General features: G+C 41.5%; 1 protein-coding gene across 1 annotated transcript in view; it reads left to right on the top strand.

Moving 5' to 3' along the window:
* Window positions 1-275: 275 nt before the first annotated feature.
* The window catches only part of ANKFN1 (ankyrin repeat and fibronectin type III domain containing 1), a 330,895-nt gene continuing 308,080 nt past the window's right edge, over window positions 276-23,090 (top strand). The window contains exon 1 of the mRNA XM_015599115.1: window positions 276-575. Within this exon, the coding sequence (XP_015454601.1) occupies window positions 276-575 (300 nt within the window). The remainder of the gene's footprint in view (window positions 576-23,090) is intronic.

Here is a 23,090-nt window from a genome sequence, read left to right on the forward strand (position 1 = left end):
TTAACCACCAAATGACATTACTCCCCTTATCCATTTCAACAATGTGGAACATGTCCAAAGGGTGGCAGAATCCTTCTGTGACACTGTACTTTATAATGCCCATATGGCTTCACCTGGAGTCATTCTGGAAGTTCTAAGTTCATAAATAATGTCCCTTCAACTTGGTTAGGCTCACAGTGCCAGTAGAAGACAGATGATCTACGGCTGTGCGTGGTATCATTGCAAGCTAATGTGTTACCTCGTAGTCTTGGGTTGCCATCCCCTGGAGTGTTCTCATGCGATCAGTTGATCAGTTGTCAGTTGCAGGTCTGTTGTTTCTCTCACCAGAAGCCCAGCCAGTGGAAGATGACAGCCCCAAAGCCCTGCCTGTGTTAGGGGAGCTGTCGAACTCGGATAATGACATAAACGAGTCAGCGTTCATCTGGGGAATCTCAGACAAAGCAGCCCAGAGGAAAACCATCTCTGTCGATGAAGGTTTGTTTCACTTGCAGCAGGAAAAGCAGCAGAAGCAGCAGCAGCGACCAGAGCCCGTGCACAGGCTGGGGAGAGGTAAAGGGAGGCTGAAGCTGCCACATGTGAGTAGCATTTTATGATTTCTCGGCAGCTGGGAAAGGAATGCTGGGGAGGGGGCTTGGCCAGGAGGTGGGCTTGCGTGTGTGGGTTGGGGCTTTGTAGCTGGGGTGGGAGGGATGGTTTACATAAATAACAAGTGCCTTTGGGATCTGCTCTCTTCTTCCAAAGGAGGTCCAAGAGTGTGCCCACACACACTTGCATTTTCTTGCTGATCTTAACAAATGTGAGCAGCAGGTGGGGAATAGTTTCTTTTTTTTTCCTCATCTTCATCCTTGAGAGTGAACTGCATGGCAGAAAGATGCCCCAGCCTAAGAGAGCTTTCCTGAGCGGGAGGACTCTCCCAGGGGGTTTCTCTCCCAAGTTTCTCTTGCAGCTGTGCGAGTCTCCATTCCTTTGCCATCTGGCCATTCCTCTGCAGGGCATTTACATCCCACTAGCCACAAAGAGGCGAGGGTGACTTTTGTATCTCTGGTTCTCAGCTCGAGTCATCTGTAGTAAACAGCACCAAACCTACAAGGTTTAATCTCTCAGTTAAAAGAGTTCAGTGAGCACAGCCCTGGCATGGAAAAGCATGGGCTCCGTTTCATGCATCTTCTCAGCCCAGGGCAAATAAGTAGGTCTGTCAGGGCTGACAGCATTGATGCCATCTTGAACTTTGGAAAAGTTTTTTAATGGCTTTTTTTTCTTTTTAAAATTAAGCCTGGAATTTACTGTGAACATCAGATAGACTGAAGCTGAAAAGGGGCAGGAGAGAATTTTTTGCTTTAAAGCACTTGTGTAGCTGGCATCAGGTTGTCTTAGAGTAGGGAGCTGGTTAGTATCTTTAGGTTATTGTTACTGATGCTAAATAATATGCTGAGTAAAAGTACACCTGGTCATAAACTTGCTTGTATTCTGGTTATCAAAAGACATGGTTATTTCTCACCCTTCCTTCCTTCTCTCTTTCGAAGCTTTGATGTGGCTGAGCATGTTATGCTGAATATTTAGATGCTTGAGCATGTGAAGTAAATGCGTGCAAGTTCATCTTTCAAGAAGGAGTGGAGAGAGGAAGAAAAGGAGGGAGTCAGGGAGGGACGCTTAGCTTATCCTAAGAGCAGGCTTTGAGCAGCTGTGCATAATGAAGGTGGGGGAGTCTGAGAGACTTCATGCTGGGACCTGGCTGGGAGGAGAGCAGTCAGCCGATGCTTGGATGCAGAAGTTGCTATGGGGTGCGCGTGAAATGTGAACCAGGGGATGGGCTTCACGGGAAATCCTCTCACTGAGGCATAGCTTTCCAACCCTTCTGGTACTGTGACACTTCAGGGTAAACAGATGAGGTTGCTCAAAGCTGGGGATGAGTGGCTAGGGTGCTCAAGTGGCCAACCCAGTGGAAAGGGTTCAATATCCAGGGCATCACACTACCTGGAACTCATCCATTGCACAGTGATGTGCTTTGGCATACAGGTTGGGAGGATCTAATTTAAGCAACCCTGGGAAAGCCATAGAAATGAGTCAAAATGAATAATTTGATGCCTATGCTTTGTTGTTATTTATTTTGCCATTACTAGTAACAATGCATTGTGGAAACATTACATAGTTTTGTTTTGTTTTGTTTTTAAGACTTTCTCCTACTCTTACCCCTTTACTCCCTCTGGTTCTTCTTATGCTCTCTCTCAGTCTTTGTCCAAGTATGCCTTTTTGACACAAATGTAACCACAGTCTAGATATATTCCTTTTCTCTGCTTCTTCCCCCAGTATTAATTGTGGCTGGATTAAATGGATTAATCCCTTAAATGGATGTGCTGTAATCTGTTTAGCAATTATCAGCTATTTAAATTGCTTCTAGTTTTCCCATAATTGTAATGCCACTGTGAATATTTTTGTGCATAGAACAGTTTTATTTCCCTTTTAAATAATAGAAATTGAAGGGGGGATGAATTTTCACTGTTGATATTAGTGAGGTAAAAAAATATGAACATTTTTGTGGCTTTTCCTACCTATTATCAAACTGTTCTCTGAAACATATTTCTGTTGCCCAAAACCATCAGTAATATGGCCTAGATAAATATCAATTCATTTTGATATTATTTTTATCTAGAGCTTCATGCACATTAGATTCTTTATTCTTCTCTCTCTCACAACACCCCTCCCCCACTCCACCTCTCTCTAAATTTGGAGTTATAAAAAGGTGCTGGTTTAAGCTGGCTTCTGAGTCCTATTAAACTGGGCAGTATCATTCTCCCTCGGACAAGCCTGCAGCTTCTCAGGTTCCCTCATTTTGCCAGCGCCTCACATGAGGAACCCATGTTCAGCAGCCTCCCCTTTCCATCTCTGTGAGGGGTGAATGAGGGAGGGGGAACATGCTCTCCATCCTGTACCAGGGTGCCCCAGAAAGATGAGCAGCGGACACAGGAGGGAAAGCCAGCCTAGAATTTTGTTCAGACCCTAGGGCTCAATCGCACAGGTTCCTCAGGCCCATCCATTTTCCTCCCCGACCCTGACAGAGCTGGCATAGAGGTGAACTCACTCCTTGGACAGTATTTGAGGCCGAGACCTGACGATTGGGTGGGAGGGGGAGCCCTTGGGAAGGTGAGGACTAGCTAAGCTTATTGTGAGAAAAACGCAGCATGTTTTAGGGTCTCCACTGCTGTCTGTACTTCTCCCAAGTGCACAGCCTTTCATGATGGAGGTCAGTCAGGGCTGCATGCCAACTCTTATCAAATAAGAGCTGTAGAATGTTTCCTTTTCAGTTCCTGCTTCCTATGAGGACAGTTCTATCAACAATTTATTTGTTCTTTTATATCGTCTTCTCTTGTATCACATCAATTTGGAGATTAAACTGTGCAGTTCTGACCTCCTGTGTGGCTCACCACAGATTGCTTCAGTGCTAATCTCTTTTGTTCATTCCATAATTATTGGTGCAAAGGCCAAGAGTGCCCAGTGGATGCTGCACAGAAACCCAGCATGCATTTGCCAGCCGTGACCTATGTCAAGTAGGAAATGACAGTATCTTGGGAGCAAGATTTTCCTACCATATATAAGCAGATGTGATCAGTGTGGGGTTTTTTAGGAGTGTTATTCACTTTTTCAGTCTGCAAGGGCTTAATAGAAGGAGCACTGATTTACGAAACTGGTGGCCCACTGGTACATTTGAATTCAAGTAGAGGTGATGGGGCAGTGATCTGAGAAGGAAAGGTAGCCTTGCTGCTTCAGATGACGGGCAGATCAGGAGAAATGGCATGCTCACAGTTTGCTAGAAAATTAAGCTTTGTCTGTGAAGGAGAGGACGAGAGGCTTTTAAATTATAGCACACTAGTTTGAAAACACACTAGTGAGGACTTCCCATTTGATAACATTCCTCATTCTTTATTGTTTATTGGTTTAAGATCTAGCTTTCCTGCAAGATTATTCTCTGGGAGAGCAATTGTAGTTTCTGCTTTATTTATTGCTGCATCCCCAATCTTTTGCCCAGTAATAACAGCTTCCACTTACCTGAGGCTTGCTAAGTGCCAGGACATATTTTAGGTGCTTCATCTACATTAGAGCATTTAATCCTCACAACAATTTTATGCAGTGTGTGCTATTATTATTCCCATTTTACAGATTTAAAAATTGAGACACAAGGAAGTTATGCTGCAGGGTAGATGGAGCCATGTGTTTGAGGCCAGGGGATAAAGAGGAGGTATTGAGAAAAGAGCTGCATGCCACTTGAAAGTGCCAGGACCACGGTTTGAGCCTGAGCAGTCTACAAGTCTGTGTTCTTAATCACTGAACCATCACCTCATTTAACATTAGCTGGGGAATGAATGAAAGTCTAAAAGAACTTTAGAACACTATTGTACCACTAAAATGGACTACAGTAATCATGACAATGACAATGCTGAAGATTTTTATAATGAAGTGACTAACACTGTTTACTATGCACTTTTGACTGAGGCTTTGTGCATACATTTTTAGTTAATTCTGAGAATGACCTTATAAGATAGCCACCATCCTTATCTCAGTTTCACCAGTGAAGATGCTCTGAGATGTTATACAATTTGTCCAAGGTCACAGAACTAGTGAGTCTGTTATCTATGACCGTACCTCAGTGATGTACCAACAAGTTTGCACTGGATCGAGGCTCAGACCAGTCACAACAAAGGGTGACTGGGAAAGCAGAGGTGGGCTCAGTGGTCTCTCTCGACACAGGGTTGTGGGATGGCTTTTAGAACCATTCTCCTCTGATGCTGCACAAAAAAACTTGGATCTCAGGCCATGCTTGGTCCCGCCTCAAAGGCAAGTTCCTAAAGGAAGAAGGCTCTGAAAAAGTAGCACTGTGGGGCCAGTCACTGGTGCCCTTGTAAGGAAAAGCAAGAATTCCAGCTGAGGCCCCTCCCTTGGTCAGCGCCCTAGACCTGCACTGTTTCGAGTGATAGCCATCAGCCACCTGTGGCTGCCAAGCTCTTGAAGTGTAGCTAGTTCAAATTGGGGTATGCCATACATGTAAAAATATACAACAGATCTCAATGGCTTAGTATTTAAAAAATGTAGAATATCTCAATAAATTAGTATTGATTACATATTGAAATGATAATGTTTTGGATATAATAGGTTAAATAAAATATATTCCTAAATTTAATTTTACGTTTTGGTTTTTTTTTTTTTACTTTTTAAAAAATTGTGGTAAAATAAACACATTTTTAAGATAAAATTTAGTATCTTAACCATTTTTAAGTGTACAATTCAGTAGTGTAAGTGAATTCACATTGTTGTGTGACCAACCTCCAGAACGCTTTTTATCTTGAAAAAACTGACACTATACCATTAAACAACCCCCCATTCTTTCCTTCCTTCAGTCCCTGGTAGCCGCCCTTCTACTGTCTGTCTCTATAAATTTGACTCTCATTTCTAGGTACCTCATGTAAGGGAAATCATGCAGCATTTGTCTTTTACGACTGGCTTATTCCACTAAGCGTAATACCCCTTAAGGTTCATCCACATTGTAGCATGTGTCAGAATTTCCTTCCTTTTTACCTAAGTAATATTCCATTGTATGTATATACCACATTTTGTTTGTCCATCAGTGGACACTTGAGTGCTTTCACCTCTTTTTACTTCTTATTGCAAATTGCATATGTGCTTTGCATTTGTGATTTATATTACATTCCTATTGGACAGTGCTGCTCTGAACTTATATACTACTTCTTCCTCAATACTACTTCCTTCTTACAAAGCCTCTGCAACCCTTCACCAGATGTTAGTTTGGCCTCCTTCTTCCCTCTTCCCTAAGACTTGAGCCAAGAATCTTAGTTCTGTTGAAGCACCAGAATAAAAATCTGTGAAACTGTCACGTTCTGCAAAGTTTTCTGTAAGTGAACAAAACTGTGATATATCTCAAGGAATATTCCCTTTCTCTATAGTACATAGGTAACAGGCCAAATAAATTGGGACTGAGAAGAAAAAGTTTTCGAAGTGAGTTGGTGTTTTTAAAAGTCAGCAGCTTTCCTTCACTCACAGTCTAAGAGTGAATTTCATTAACAACCAAGCAGAGAATAGTTCAGAACCAATAAAACATAAATTCAGAGAACAGATCTACACTAGCCTCTCGTTTCTGAAATACAGGTTTCATAGAAAGACCTGGTTATCTGGAAACTCAAGCGTGGAATATTATCAGTGTCTTTTGAATTTCCCATCCCTTATAGGATAAAATTCAAAAGCCTTAGCATGGCACCCAAGGCCTTTCAACTTTCCAATATCCTTTTCCACCACTCCCCAAGGCCTAAGATAAGCATTATTTATTAGTCCCCAAATATACAGTGGGCTCCCAGGCCTCCCAAACTTGATAATGTTCTTTACGTCAGCCTGAGAGCCCCCACCCCATCTGTACACACTTAGTAAAACCTTACTCATTCTTTAGGACACAGTCAAAGGTCACCCCATCTGTGAAGCATCCTTGACCCCAGTATTCATCGAAGTCCCAGCAGGAAATAAATGGCACACTCCGACAAGTGGTTAAAGGATGTTACACAATGGGACTATTTTCAAAGGTGAGGCAAGATTAAGGGAAACCAAAATGGGATGGTGAGGTAGGTAACCCAAGACCAGCAAATGTTGGAAATAGTAAGGAAGGAGCAATTGCTGGAACATGGTAAGACTCATAAGAGGGGCCTCCAGATGGAGGCTATGACCTTTCCTAGAACGTTACAGCACCTGCTGACCTGCAGGATGACAGGAAGTGACATCTCTCTCTCTCTCTGATGTCCTCCCATTGACTGAACCCATCTGGAAGCCAGAGGTATGCATGCTCAGAGGACGATCTCTCTCTCTCTCTCTCTGATGTCCTCCCATTGATTAAATCCATCTGGAAGCCAGAGGTATGCATGCTCAGAGGACACAGTTCATAGAGGACGCCTCCAAGAGCACAGAGCAGGTGGGAGAAGGTAGAAAGTGTATTCACAGATGCAAACAAGACTGTCTAGCACAAGCCCCTACTGCATCTCCAGAAACATCCCTTCCCTTCCCAAGATGCCTAAACAGTACCGTTTATACTGTAAGATAATGCTTATCATATTGTACTTGTATACTTGTTTACTTAAATGTCTTTTTCTCAACTACACATGAGACAATGAGCTCTTTGAAGGTCAGGCTCATTCCTCTCATTCATACATGTATTTCTAATACCTAGCACAAAGTACTTGGTAGCAAGTAGGTACTAAATAAATATGGAGTGAGTGAATCTGTTCCTCTATCGCATTTTTCTCCTCTAAAACCTCCTTTGGAAACTGGACAACCTATAGTGACTCTAGATTGGACATTTCTCAATGAATTGTACATATCTGAATAATATCCTCCTTCTTTGAATCCCATTTAGGGAGCTAAAATATTTTGAATGAATGATTCCCAGTGACTCATTATGCTGTAATTGGTGGCACATTAAGTTGTGGGGAATTGAGGAACTTGAACTTAAGTGGTAGGAATCGACAGTTGGACCAACCATGAAAATAAGTTTGTGTAGATCCTCAGGAGAAATCAAGCAGCGGTTTGAATTAAATCAAGCAGCAGAAAAAAGAAAGAGAGAATGAGAATTAAAGAAGAAAGAAGAAAGGAAGGAAGGAAGGAAGGAAGGAAGGAAGGAAGGAAGGAAGGAAGGAAGGAAGGAAGGAAGGAAGGAAAATAAAAGAAGGAAAGAAATTATATGTCTTTTCCTCATGGTCTTTTCAATTGGATTTTTCATGCAATCTACGTAGTTTGGAGGAAAAAGCTAAATTTAATGCTTTGAACCTAAAGTGACTCAGATGAGAGTTGGGGGCACAGTGAGAAACACCAACCAGGGCAATGGAAAACAGAAGACTAAATGGAACGAGACATTCACACTGACTATGAAGAATGCATTCGAGGCTGAGGTTGGTACAGCCATGCCCAAGGACAAGGTTTTACTGGGCCAATTGGCCTCTTAACCAAACCAGTGAGTGAAGGCACATCTCTGAAGTATCTCTCACTCTACCGGGTCCATTTGTAACCTGGAGTTTGGAGGTCGTATTAGTTTCCTGTGGCCACCATACCAAGTTACAAAGGAGGTGGCTCAAAACAAAAGAAATTTATTCTTGGTTTCTGGAGGCCAGAATCCTGAAATGAAGGTGTTGGCAGGGCCGCGCTCACTCTGCTGGCTGTAGATGAGAATTCTTCCTTACCTCTTCCAGCTTCTGGTGGCTGTAAGCTTTCCTTGGCTTGGGGTTGTGAATCTCTAGTCTTCGCACTCATCTTCACACAGTTGTGGAACTCTGGTCTTCGCACTCATCTTTCCCCTAGATGTCTCCTCCATGTCTGTGTGTCTCAACTCTCCCTGCCCTTTCTTTCATAAAGACACCAATTATTGGATTTAAGGCCCACCCTAAATCCAAGATGATTGCATCTAGAGATCCTGAATTATATCTGCAAAGGCCTTATTTCCAAACAAGCTCACTTTCACAAGTTCCAGGGGTTTAGAAGTGCACATACATTTTGGAGGCCACTGTTCAACCCACTACAGAGGTCATGCTCCTTCCGTTAGTTGGCCTCATTTCTAAAGCCAACCTCCTCCTTCAGTTCACATTCTCTCATATTCCTGAGTCTAGGATCTTGCTCCACCCATTATTTCCATTTTCTTTTTTGTATCTTTATCATTTTCAGCCTGAGCCTTCTGTTCAGTCTACAAATATGCTTAGTCCTTTCCTAAGCATAAACAAACCACCTTTACCGGCTACTTGAACCAACTGAGCAACTCTTCAAAAAAAAAAAAAATACAAACACATATACCACACAGGATTAAAAAACTATCTGCTTTTGGGGTGTATGAAATGTCCTAATAGCAGTCTGTTGTTCACCCCTGCCTCCCTGTCAGTGGAAGACCCAGTGGATGGGATTGGACACATTGATCCTCTACCTTTATGACACCACCACACTTCACAAAAGCTACCCCCCCACACCACTCCGAGGAAAGGCCCCCTCCTCCCTTTTACTCCAAACATTTCTGTACTGACTTTTGTTTTCATCACAAAAACAGCCTTTCTGAAGTAACCAGGAAAGTCCAGGTTGTCCAGCCCCATAAACTCTGGTTCTCTTGGGTCCTTCTGATCCTCTTGGTTGTTTCTTCCTACTTGAAGTTTCTTTCTTACTTTCAGGTGTCAAATTAGGGCTTCCAAAGAAAAATCTCCCTCAATGACATCCTGCCCAGCTGCTAATGGGTTATTGCCTAAACCTAACATTTATTGTATTCTTTCCCTTCCATGACACGAGTTAATGTTTCTTTAAAAACTTATTTAAAGCAAAAGTAACATTTCCAAGCACCTGTCAAGAAAAGAATGGCTTCTTATTTTTAAATAACAGAATATTTATTACAACAAAAATACTATATCCATCCCCAAGGTAATGTTGCATCTTTTAATAGGTGTGAGCCATCCAGTCTTAGACATCACCTGGCCTCAAGAAGGCAAACAAGACAAGGTCTCAGCCCAGTGCTCTACAGTTTCATAAAAAATGGATTTAGACTCTGACCACAGTGACTCCCACCACCTTCTTTCTATGGCAAGTTTTATAGTTTCTGCCAAACAAGAGGCCTACCATTCACAGTGGCCGCTAGCCATTCACTAATTGGTCAGGCCGTGTGCATGTGGCTGTGGCCCCTCCAGATGCTGACAGGAGAAGAGGGGTTATGAATTCAGCAATTGTTCAGACTCCAGACGGCAGGAGAGCACTCTGATTGGCAGCTGCTCTCCTAAATTTTTAGTTTTAGTTGTTTTCTTAGAAAGTATTCATCAAGATTTTCAAGGCCATTGGAATAAATCTGTATATAGTATTCTGCTGTAAAATTGCAACTCCATCTATATTGGCAATTATGTCTATTCTTATTCCTAATATTACTTACTTGTCTTTTCTCCATTTTTTCAGACCATACCCTGTCCTTTATTAATTTTTTACATTTTTTGTTCTTGACATTTAAAAAAAAAATTTTCAGTTACAGTCGACATAATATTATATTAGTTTCAGGTGTACAACATAGTGATTGGACATTTATAAAACTTATGAAGTGATCACCCCAATAAGTCAGTCTAGTGCCTGACACCATACGTAGTTACTACGACATTACTGACAATATTTGCTGCACTTTAAATGCTTGTGACTGTTTTCATATCTGACAATTTGTACATCGTAGTCCTTTCCCCTTTTTCTTTATTAATTAATCTTTTCAACAGACTAAGGTTTGATTTTACTGATTAATTTTACTTACCTATTTCATTGGTTTAGTTTTAAACTTTTCCTGATATGTAGTATACATTAAAAAAGAGCACACAATGTTAGTGCATTCATGTAATCAACACTAGGTCAAGAAACAAAATGGTACCAGGGCAGCAGCCTAGAAGCACCCGCATGATCCCTTCCGATTAACTACACATCTCCAAGGGTAGCAATATCCTCTCTGAACAGCATAAGTTCATTTTGCCCGTTGGTTTTTCTGCTTCCTATACAATATACTCTTATGTGTCTGGTTTTACTTATTACTATGGAAGGTTTCTCCTCTGTAACCTTCATCCGTGGTGTAACACGTTATCAGTACTTCATTCCTTTTTATGGCTGGATGATATTCAATTGTGTGGGTATACCACAATTTGTACATCCATTCATCCATTGGTGGACATTTGTGTTGTTTTCACATAATTTTGGCTATTGCGTATTTGAACATTTGTATCCAAGGATTTGTTTACTTTTTTTTCAATTTGGGGGGTATATACTTAGGAATGAGATTTCTGAGTTGCATGGTAATTCTATGATTAACTTTTTGCAGAACCACTGAACTTCCCTCCTGGTATGGTGGTACGTTGTTAGGCTCCAGGAAATCTCTTGTTCAAGATGGGCGTACTTGTCATAGCTTAAATGTTGTGCCTCATGGCCAGCTACAAGCGGTAATTTAGCCTCATTCTGATGCCCCTGATGAGTCTCCTTTCTGGATAAAATGCACAGATTTTGTGGCCCATGAGAGGAGATGCTATTAGACAGGCCACAAGTTCCTTTTATCTCCTGTGGAGTGTGTCAACCCACCTGGCAATGGAGGGGCCAGATGGATAATCTGTTGGGACATAGACTCGGTTACTGGTTCCTGTTGTGTGATCGGTGAGTCTCCATTCCAGGGAACTGCCACATGGAGCAGTTCCCCTCTGATACCATATGAACCCTGATGGCTCAGGCAGCACTAGGCTCCCTCATGCTTTCCTGGGTTATTTTAGGAGTTAAGTAGTATGAACCCTGATGGCTCGGGCAGCAGCACTAGGCTTCCTCATGCTTTCCTGGGTTATTTTAGGAGTTAAGTACAACAAATTTGGGTTGGAGAGAGGAATTTGCCAAAGAGACACATGGGAGTGGCAACCCCTGGAACAGATGCCGACAGCTGGCGTGAGATTTCAGAGGGCTGCCCTACTCTGCTAGCCTGAGAAAACAGGAGAAATTCCAACTATTGCATGATATCGTCTGTACCTTAGTAGCATTTGTTTTTAAACTATGGATTTAATTGCTGTTCTGTTGGCTCCTATTTCTTCTTTCCCGAAGGAAAACAGAATCTTTGAAATTCCCATGAAAGCACGTTCAATTGCCATTTCTGTTCCAACTTCAAGACAGAATTATCCCTAATAATGGAAAAAATAAAATAAAAAAGCTGTTATTAGGGAAGCAGACCCAAGTGTTGCTTTTGGAGTCAGTAAAGAGAAGAAACAAAGTATCTGGAGGGGCCCAGAGACTGCAGCAGATTAACAAAGTCTGTTTGTACACATGCCAATAATCCTGTACATTTGTACAGCACATTATCATGTGCAAATCCCATTCACAAGAATTTGGTCAGGTTGGCAGAGCAGGTGCTAGTAGGTTTCGCTTTGCAGATTAAGAACTCCAGATCAGAAAGGATGGCAACTTAACTGAGGCCATAAAGCTAGCAGGAAACTACCTGGAGCGCAAACCCAGTGCTATTTCTAATGTATGAGAAAAAGTTAGTGATCATCCAAGGTGTTGAGGAAATAAAACTTTGGAGTCACGTAGAATCTGGTTCGGGCTGTTTGAACTGTGACTCAGTCACTGACCAGCCACACAACTTCCAGCAGCTCACTTAGCCCCTGATCTTCATATTCTTAATTTGCCTCCTCTGTACAAAGGAGCTAATGATAGTTATAAGATTAATATGAAGATAAAATGAAATAACATATATGGAGGACTTTACATACTAGCAGTTGTTGTAGCTTTCCTGCCCACATTGGAACATGCTAGCAGCTTTTAGAAAATCTGTTCCCTGAACATCTTCGACCCTTGTTCTTTTTCCCCAGAGTGTCCTAAATTGCACATGCTCCAGCCCCCAAGCAGAGATCTTCCAAATGAGAGGATATTACCCTTGACTTAAGAACAATGGGGGTACTTTGAGAAGAGGGCACACTTTGTAGTCAGAGGGTAGGAAGAATTGATATTCATTATTTAATTGGGATAAACATTCATTTGTATGTACAGCCATCAGGAAGCAAAACCTGATCAAAGGCCCATTAGTCACAAGGCTGGCTCTGCAGAGGGCCACTTAGTTAAGGGAGCGAATTTAACATGAAAGGGAAGAGGGAGCCGGAACACTGCGGCCTGGTACACTGTGCATTAGTGATTATTTTGGTTCTAGTTCTGCACGCTTTCTCTAACAAAGAGTAACCCGGACCCTGAAAGCTGACCGTATCAAGTGCCAATGGCAGGCATGGGGAAGGGGTGGCTTTTTATCTCCTTGTCAAATTTCTGAATTGGGCAAACTTGAGAACAAGACTGAGAGGCAAAAATGCCCTATCAAATTTCACAGAAAATGGTTCCCAAAGACAGAAGTAAACCCCTCAGTCCCTTATAGGGCTGAACAGAGCTGACTGCCCTATGTCCGCTGCAGAATTTAGAATTTACTAGATTTTGGAAGGGTCATTCAGTCTGGATCTCTGAACACTCATGTTCCAAAAGCTCTTATTTTTAATAGGAAATTCTCATTCATGACAATTGTAATATTAATGATAGTATTTATATCATTATGTTATATGACCAGACAGTGTGAGACACAAATTAATAAGCATTCGTTCAACACCCACGGGGCACCAGGTGTGGCTGCTAGGAGGGAGAAGTATTGCAGAAGTGCATGGAAAGATAAAAGATTTAATTTATTTTTCACATTTTGTAAGCACATTTGCATTATGCAAGTGTTCACCACATTTGCATAATTTGCTAGTTGAATGAATAAATTGACAATGCATTGTGGGATTGCCTTCAGTATGTGGTGAGGATATAATTGCTGTTATTGTTACAATTACCCTCATTTTCTGAGTACTGACTATGAGGAGGTACCACAAGGGATAGTGGAGGGCAATGGTTGAGAGCACCAACTCTGAAGCCACATTGCCACATTTAGATCATGACTTTGCCACTTGCTAGCTGTGTATCCTTCAAAAGCAGCTTGAATTATTTGTGCTTCAGTTTCTCCATCTGCAGAATGGAATGGTAACAATAGTACTTGCCTTATGGTATTGTTATAAAGACCAAATGAAGTAACACTTATAATGCGATTGGAATACTTCTTGACACAATGTAATAATATATACACATGTGTATGTGCGAGCACACATACACACACACACACACACACACACATACGCATATACTGGGCAATATGCCCATTTTATACACGAGAAAGCTGAGTCCTAGTCTCAGGAGCAAGGTTAACTTGAAACTCAGGTTGTTCTTGCTCCAAGTACATTCTCCTTCCACAAAGCCAGCTGTGCCGATAATGAACACAATATGCATCCCTGGAGGGCCTGAAGATGATGCATAAGGGATGGTAGGGTCTACTTTCTTCACTATATATTGTAATAATAAGGCAAAGTCCTCTTATGCCTCATTCTTCAGAAAGAAACATGTCTACAACATATTATACTATCCCATCCTTCTGCGGCTGGAGATCATCACCATTACCAAAAGAACAGTCTCTGCATAAATGTTCAAGGACTCTGACAAAGTAATTCAAAGAGATTTCAACCTCACTTCTAATGTACCTCTTCAGTTACCACTCTAAGGAAATAAATGCAACCTCAGAGGTGTGTTTTGAAAGATCAGGCTCTTCAGGTCCCACTCTAAACCCATTGTGGAGATAGTGGGGCCTTGAGGGCCTGTGGCCCATGGAAGATCCTAGGAGCTGAGCCAAGCTGATCAAGAGGAGAGTTTTACATGGCATCAACAAAGCCAGGACATTCATTGTGGTGAGGAGAAATCACAATTAAAGTGAGAACGAGAGATCAAGCTAGAGAATCAGTATAAAGTGCCCATTCTGAAGAGCAAGGAAGTAGAATGGAAGGCAGGTCAAAACTCTGAGGCTAAGATAAATTGGCATTAGAGAGCAAAGCATGAGGCAGAGTGGGGTGGGCAGCTCCAGTAGCCCGAGCATGCTGTCTAGAAGCAGCGTGTTCAGTTGCCTTTGGTGCTTGGAGGCTTGCTTAAAAGAAGCTATGCAAGGCAGGAAACAATCAAGGTCCTCTTGGTTTATAAAAGCAATCTCTAGAGTTTGAGTCTAGTGTGAATTAATCTGATGTAGAATTTTCTCCTCAGTCTTATAACAATGAGGATACCGTGAGCAATTTTCGAGTCAATGCCACACATCAAAGTCATATCCTTTCTCAATTACACTAGATAGGTAATTTGAGACAAGCATTGAGACAAGAAAAAACTAAAATCCTGTTGAGTAAACATCATCAGGTAGCTTTTCTCTTCAGTTTGTCACCAACCTATCATTACATGAATAAGAATTTCATTGGTCCCAAGTGAAAGATTTGATTTCTGAGATAACTCTAGGGTTGTAATGTTGCAGTCAATGGAAACAAAATGATCTCTGCTAAAATTCTGCATCTGTGTGGCATCTCTTTGTTTCTCAACATGGAAGTAAAACATTGATCCAACACTGATCAGGAGTAACCAGCCAAGGAAATTCATCCACACAGACCAAATTATTTCAATAACTGTGTTATTCAACACGAGTAGATCATATTGGGGAGAGGTGAGACTTTGCCTTGTGCTGGCCTTGGTCCTTATCTGGACCAAGCCATCCCTACTCTATTGGTCAACCATTGGACTTTGCCATTTTACTCATTGAGGGTAATAGTAACTCTTGAATTAGCCTTTTCAGTGCTTTCCCCTTGAAAGGATAAAGGAATAAAGAAGTTTGGATTTCAAGGCTGGAGGACTCTTTATGAACAGGGAAAATGTGCCACATCATCACACGGGAAACCTGTGGAAGGTCAGTCTGTGAACCTGACCCAAGCCTGTCTCCTAAATCTCTCGAATACTTGGCTTTACCCTGCTTCCTCATAGCTGGCCTGCTCTTGTCTTTATTCTTGCTATGTCATATACTTGTATTTGGTTTTTACCTTCCTGGTACTCTTTGGACTGGCCTCCTGTTTCCACATTTGGCTTAGTTATATACTTTCTTGAAAAATTTTCCTCCCCTTCTCTGCCTAACTCACTGGCAACTTTGACAACTAATTTGAATGCTGACCTCCTTCCCAGTTTATACCTCTTCCCTACTCTTCGGGTTCTGGAACCTAAATGCACTGGTAATAATAGATGTGCTTTCTTTTTTAACTTCGGGTTTTTACTACATTTATGTCTTGGTGGTGTTTCCTGTGATACCTTCTCTAGGTCCCAGGCATTACAAGTTGTGACTCATCCTTTAGCTACGTGCCAGGCATTTTGTAAACACTGCACATCATCTTGTTTAAGTCTCACAACAACCCTCAAGAAGCAATTATTGTTATCTCTAACAGAGAAATTTTGGATTGTTCTAGCCATTGCATTGTTAGATTGTGGAGATTCTGGATTCTGTTCTATTTCCTCAAAGAATGTTTTTTGTTTATTCGTTTAGAGTTTTTTGTTTATTTGTTTTGTTTTGATTTTTAGCAGGCAGTAACTTGCTTAGACTCAGGTCGCACACTCTGGCAGCTCAAATCTCAGTTCAACTCTTTTTTCCTGTAGCTGGGTGGTTTGCAGTCTGCTTTACACATGTGTAATTCAGGGGTCAGCCGCAAGATTTAGAAAGACTTGATATATAGAAGCTGGGGCTCCCTGAATCTGTCATTCTCCTTTTCTGGACTTCCTTCTTTGCTTTCCAGAGGCCATGGCCACCTTCAGTTCTGTCTCTGATTCCCGAGACCAGAAAGATGGCAAGTTTTTCCTTATTCCTTTAGCCAGCCTGTGTCACACCATGACTATGGCCCACTCTCAGGACAAAGTTGCAATTAAAAGGTAAATTCATTGTCTGTTGATCACTTCCAGATTTTAGCTCCTGTCTCAAATCTGCCTTTGTTGGCTCTCCAGATCCTTTGGATATATTTTGCCTTTTATATGTTTTGTCCAAAGTATATAGATGTCGTTTGTGGAGACTGGTCTACTGGGCACTTACTCTGTCATACCAGAAATCCAGAAAATGTCCAACCATTACTATCAATAAGTTGTATCTCTATCATTATTATCATTATCAGTCTTCTCTTGCTGAATCTCAAGGTCACAGATATCCTGGGCAAGCATTGTAGAGCTGACAGACAAAAGGAGCCAAAACAGATCTTTGGAATGTAGAGTTTGCATCTTCTGCAAGGTTTGCAAAGCAGGGGTCTCTCCGGAACTGTGGGACATCAACCTCCCCAAATCCCTATAGAAAGGTGAGAGGAGGAAGAGTCCTTTTCTTGAGTAAAGCACAGTTGGTGAGGTGTTAATTCTCCCCTGTCCACATCTCCCTCATAGGACACATAACAAAAGGCTCACACGTTGGACACTACACCAGCAGGACATAATGGGACTGAGTTTTAGAGTGGCTTAGGAGGCAGAAGCACCCCTGTCCAAGTTCCTTGTGACACTTACAGGGTTACAGAAGAAGGCCAGCTCACTCTTATAATCCCTGCTAATGAAGCTTGAAGTTTATATGAGGGATAGGAACCACAAGGTATGTTTCCTATAAAGAATGTGTCTGTGCCCCTGGCAAGGGCCCAAAGGAGATGGGACTGCCACTAGGGAGGTCTTCCATGCCAGAGGGCAGCAGGAACTGATGTTCTTGACAACCATGCGCTCCTCAGATGCCCCCACACCAGCAGAACCACTCACAATTCATGGTACCAGTTTGAAAATATGAACATTCTCTCTGCCTCCTAACTGTCCTGGCCCCAACAACAGACATAGCAATGTAGCCATTATCATTGGTGCCAGGACCAAACAGAAATGACAACAGAGTGGGAGCCGGCAGAGAAGTGACCACAAGCCAGATAGTGGCACAAGAAACTGTCACTCCTGGAGGCTGACGTGTGCCCCAGTTATCCCTCCAACCTGGGCATAGTCAAAAGAAGTGAAAAGAAGAAGCAGAAGCAGAAAGAAGAAGAAGGGCAAAGATCTATGCAAAAGATATTGGGAGAATGATATTTAATAATCAGACCTGGGCTAAAGAAAGAAAACAGGACTGACTCAAAAAGAAGCTGCCCACTGCAGGCAGATGGAGAATCTGGGGCCGTTAATGTAACTTGAAGTTCTGAGGATCAAGTGGGCTTTGCATCTGAACCTGACTTTGTGGTGGTTCTCCTTTTACACCCCTACATGCACAGAACTCCAAATCTGGGTGCTGTAAAGAGGACTAGCAGATTTGAGTACATGGAAATTTAACCTTTGTAAGTTGAGAGGCACCTGAAAAGGTAAAAAGATAAGTGAGAGAGCTGTAGAACCTATTTACAATGTATAAATACAAAAATATGTCATTAAACACAGATACAGATGGTCCCCGACTTAAGGTGATTTGACTTATGATTTCTTGACTTTACAGTGATGTGAAAGCAATATGCATAATAAATGACATGAGATATTCAAACACTTTTTGAATAAAATCAGCTTTGTGTTAGATGATTTTGCCCAACTATAGGCTAATGTAAGTGTTCTGAACATGTTTAAGGTAGGTTGGGCTAAGCTATGATGCTTGGTACTTAGGTGTATTAAATACATTTTCGACTTATGACTTTTTCAATTTATGATGGGTTTACCAGGATTTAACTCCATTGTAAATCAAGGAACAGCTATACATGCATGACTAAGGAACAAAAAAAGCTTCATTTCTCAAGGATGGATTGAAATGCAAATTAAAACAAGGAAATCCGTTTATTCACCTATTACACTTGCAAAAATATAAATGAATGATTTTTAATACCCTGTGTTGGTGTGTGATGGGTGAGGAGGAAGGGTCAGGGAGAACACTCTCATCTCATGATGCTGAAGTCCAAGTTAGAATTATGCAGTCTTTTCAGAGGCCAAGTAACAGTATCTGTCAAAATTTAAATGGGCTTATCTTTGACTAACCATTTCACTATCAGGAATCTATCTTATAGACAGTTTTCCAAGTGTATAAGGATAAGCATACAAGGATGTTCACTCCTACATGACTTGTATGAGGAATCAGAGATAATCTGAGTACTCGGTAGAAAGGAATTGTTGACGAAATTATGGCAAATCTACACCATTCAGTATTCAGGATTCAGTATTCAAGAATACCATTTGGAGACTAAAAGGAACGCAGTACATCTTTATGAGTAACAGAGAAGCTTGTCCAAGATAATTACTGAGCGGCACAGTCAAATAGCTAAACCTTTCTATGTGTCCAGCTCCACTCTCAGAACTTTACATTAATTCACCCATTTAATCCTCTGTGGTTGGAATTATTGTCACCATCCCCCACTGTAACCAAGGAGACAGCTGAGGCCCAGAGAGATTAAGTAAATTTCCAAGGTTGGCTACAGAATTCACATCTTTAACTGTGATGCTATACTGCTCCGTGTGTGTGTGTGTGTGTGTGTGTGTGTGTGTGTGTGTGTACACATGTATGTTTTATGTGTTCATAGTGTGTGTGTGTGTGTGTGTGTGTGTGTGTGTGTGTACACATGTATGTTTTATGTGTTCATAGAGACATAGAAAGTGTGGTTTTTGGAAAGATAATAATACAGTGTATTTCTTTAGTGTGCTACCTAGTTGTACCCTGAAAAAACAAGGCATGTATGCTCTCACATGATGGAAATCTTAGCTACTGGTTGCTCATAGCTTAGTCCCACCCCAGGAACTGCCCTCTGATGGAAGGAACTGCAGCCTTCAAATTTAGGCCCTTTTCTGCAGGGGTTGAGGGACAACTCACATCCAGTGAGTGGTGGAAGGGATGGTGCACAAAGGCACTTGCGTCCTTTTAGGGCCATCTGATCATCCACCTCAGCTCCCAAGTTCCCTCTAGAAACCATCTGAAACCTTTATGGAAACTGCATCAACTTCTCCCTCTTCCAGGTCCTGCTTCCTTCACTCCTCCATGACTCTGGTGACCGAGGGCAATTCTAAGTCACTATCGTGCAGTCTAATCCCCACCTCAGGGAGCTAGAAGGTGAAGAGTGGAGGGGAGAGAGGACAAAGGGACTTCCATTTAGTATGTATTTCTATTTGGTGTGAATTTTGTCCAGCAAATGTGTATTAAATGTATTAATTTCCAAAAGACCAATATAAAGCATGAAAACAAAATTAAGAAGTGTTGTTGTAATTTTCTAACCAACATAGAATAAAACTGGGACTCTAGAATCTGACTGAATATTTTTATCTAGGAAAGAAAATAGCAAGGCTTGAATTTACTTTTCAGATTCCTCCCTGAAAAATAAGATGCCTTTCTGCTGGGCCTACATTTTTAATCCCAATACAACAACAGCAACGACAACAACAACAATTCCCCTCTTGCTTCTCCAAATTTTGTCTGGAAGATTTGATATTTTTGAGTCTGCATGGGCTCTGTTGTCAGAGAGTGAAGGAAGCCTGCTGAATTTTCTCTCAAATCTCTGCCCCAGAGAATAAGAGGCATTGAACCTTGTCAGAGTTCCAAATTTATTATATAAAAGCAAAACAAAAGAGCTGTGCATTTAGGTCATTGAAAGAGAAAAAGATTTGCTGATGGGAAGGAGATTGATTTAGTGGTTAGAATACAAGCCGAGTAATTTTCAGGTCTCCATTTGACTTTTAAAATCAGTGCCCAGTTTATTCCTTCATTCTCTGTGCATTCATTCATTCATTCGTTCATTCATTTATTGAGTGCCTGTTACATGCCAAGTATTATGCTCTTGGGAGATTGGCTTGATCATGATCTGATGATACAACACAGTGACTTACTGATTGATGAGTTACTCTCTGGATTTTAGTTGGTACCATTCATCAGTAAACTCGATCCAAGAAGGACAACCTGCCCTTGTACCTGTCACAGAGAGCATTCCAGGGTTTAGGTAAATTTGAGTGGATGTGAATCACTCTAGCCTATGGAAAAAGCTACTGGAGAATTTTCTTTCTTGGGTGATTACAGAGATTCCATATTATACCATGTGAAACAGAGAAGGAGATTTTCTGTCACATTTAGATATCGATGACATTGTGATGACTGCTAATGATAAGAGAGCAGCACTTTGCTCTTGAAGAATACTTGGGTGAGAGATGAGATTATGAGCTGACATTTAGAGAGTTGAAATTACACGTGCAAATGGCAATTGCAGGAAAGCAAAGTAGGCATTCAGGGAATGAGTAAATGAAATAAATAAACGAAAGAAACTCAGTTGAGCCTAGGAAAATGCTTTACACATTGTAGGTAGTCAGTAAAGTTTACTTAAACAAAATAGAAAAACTAAAGCATATATACTAGGTAGCTTACTACCTCTCTGTCTTCCCTCCAATATATTCTGAGCACCTACTGTGTGTCAGACACTATGCCAAGCACCTATGCCTTTTGCGCATGTCAAGTCAAAACAGGCTGAATTATGGCCCAGGCTCCCTCCTACTCTTCTGCCATAACCAGACCTTTTTAAAAGCAATTCTATGTCCAGAGAGAGAGAGGGAGAGAGAGAAATAATAAAAGCTCAGTCATTTCACATGTAGTGAACTTAAACCTAACTGGCTCTTGAAACTATTCTTTTGACAAAGAATCTGCTCTTGGAACAACAGAAGCATTATGTCAGTGCCGTGATGACTGAGATATTTTTAGATTCCCATATTCTGACTTGCAGCAGAGTATGAAAGGGGAGCTGTCCAGGAGTAGGAAGAAACAGGCAGCCAGGGAGCAGGAACCTCTGGCATTACAGAAGCTCAGAGAAGGGGATTGCTCGAGGAAAATCCAGCCCAACACTCAAGCTCAGCTGTGTTAGAGAGCAGATAGGCCCTTAGCTAGAAGAAGTCACCTCAGAGGGTTTCAGTGTTGTTAAGCATGAAGACTATTGCCTACTCTTGAATAGTCATCTGACAGCAATGCCAATGGCATACTTAGGTGAAACCTTACTGGTTTGTTGCCAATTGACAAAAAGAAGGGGATTCAAATTCCAGTGTCCTCAGGTGGGTACCAGAAAGGAGAGAAGTCAGGTGGAAAAAATGGCAACCTGGAGATCCTGGGCTCCATGGAAGGGATCATCAGATACTAAATCCAAGCCTATTACAGCCTTCGGGCCCTGCAGTGTCATAACTTATGAAGTGTCAAAAGAAGCCAGAAATCTTGACTTTTATTGAAATATCTCAATGTATTTTTTTAATAGGCACCATCCAGAGACATGTATTGGTTAGATTTGATCAATGGGAGGCACTAAAAGGCAAATGGCCCACACGGTCAATGATGAAAAGGGAAACAAAGATGAACAGAATGTGCAGCAGATAGGTGTTGTCATGGCAACCAGGTACCAGTGATGTCTAGGGGGTGTAACTTCCCTCTTTCCTTTTTTTGTTTTTAGGTTTGGCATTTAGAGTAAAACCAAGAAAGGTACTGTGTGAATAAAGACCTTATTTTACCCGTAAAACACATTTGTTTTTTCTGTCACACTGTTCTCTGTGTTTTGTAGCAACTCTGAGAGGTGGGTGGGGAGAGGCCCTCAGGTTCCAAAGTGACTTTGCTTCTCAAACTGTGGGTGGGCTGTGTATATGAGCATATCAAGCAGTGCTTCAGAAGTTTTTCCACTGGGCATGGGCCTGGCCCTTCCTGATCTGTTAACAGTGTATATTTGGGGAATTTATAGGAAAAGATAGGGAAATAAAATATGATCCTTTTTCAATCTGAATAAAATATATCACATGCTATCTTCTGTATTCTTTTATTTTCTGGATCTTTATTTTACTTTCTGAGACTTATTTTCCAGGCCTGGTGATAGAAAACCTTCAGGATTGTAGGATGAAGTGGAAACAGCTTAGCCAGGGAGTCTGGAGACCTAGGCCAGTTCTGCTACAGGCCAATCGAATGACTTTAGACAAGCCTCTTGGAACCTCAATTATCCTCATTTGTAATGCAGCAATATAAGGCAAGAGATTACTGTAATTTCAGGAACCTCAGACTGAGGTACAGAAGATCTGGGCTCAGTCCAAGCTTTGACATGACCTTGATATGTGATCTTAGCTAGATGACTTCAGGTCTCAGTTTCTCAGTTGGCAAAATAAAGGTGTTGATTTGTTCCTTCATTCAACAGATGTTTGTTGAGATCCTAACATGTGGCAGGCTGTTTAGAGGTTAGATTAATTTTAAATATTTCATAGTTATGTCTTAGCCTTCTTTGGCATAGTGGGTTGAATGTTGACTTCCAAAAGATATATTTACATCTTGATTACCAGGATCTGTGAACGTGGCCTTATTTTGAAAAAAGGGACTTGCAGATGCAACTAAATGAAAGACCTTGAGATGAGATCATCTTGGATTTTCTAGGTAGGCCCTAAATCCTATGACAAGCATCTTTCTAAAGACACATACAGAGAAGAGATCCACAGAGGAGAAGGCCACGTGAAGATGGAGACAGTTACGTAATCATAAGCCAAGGAACACCTGTAGCCAACAGAAGCTGGAAAAGTCCAGGAGGGATTCTCCTCCACAGCCTTCAATAGGAGCACAGCTCTGCCAACACCTTGATGTCAGACTTCTGGCTTCCAGAACTGTGAGAAAATATATTTCTGTTATTGTAAGCCACCAAATTTGT

The sequence above is a fragment of the Pteropus alecto genome, unplaced genomic scaffold (assembly GCF_000325575.1).
Source record: "Pteropus alecto unplaced genomic scaffold, ASM32557v1 scaffold98, whole genome shotgun sequence".
In the NCBI taxonomy this organism is placed as follows: Eukaryota; Metazoa; Chordata; class Mammalia; order Chiroptera; family Pteropodidae; genus Pteropus; species Pteropus alecto.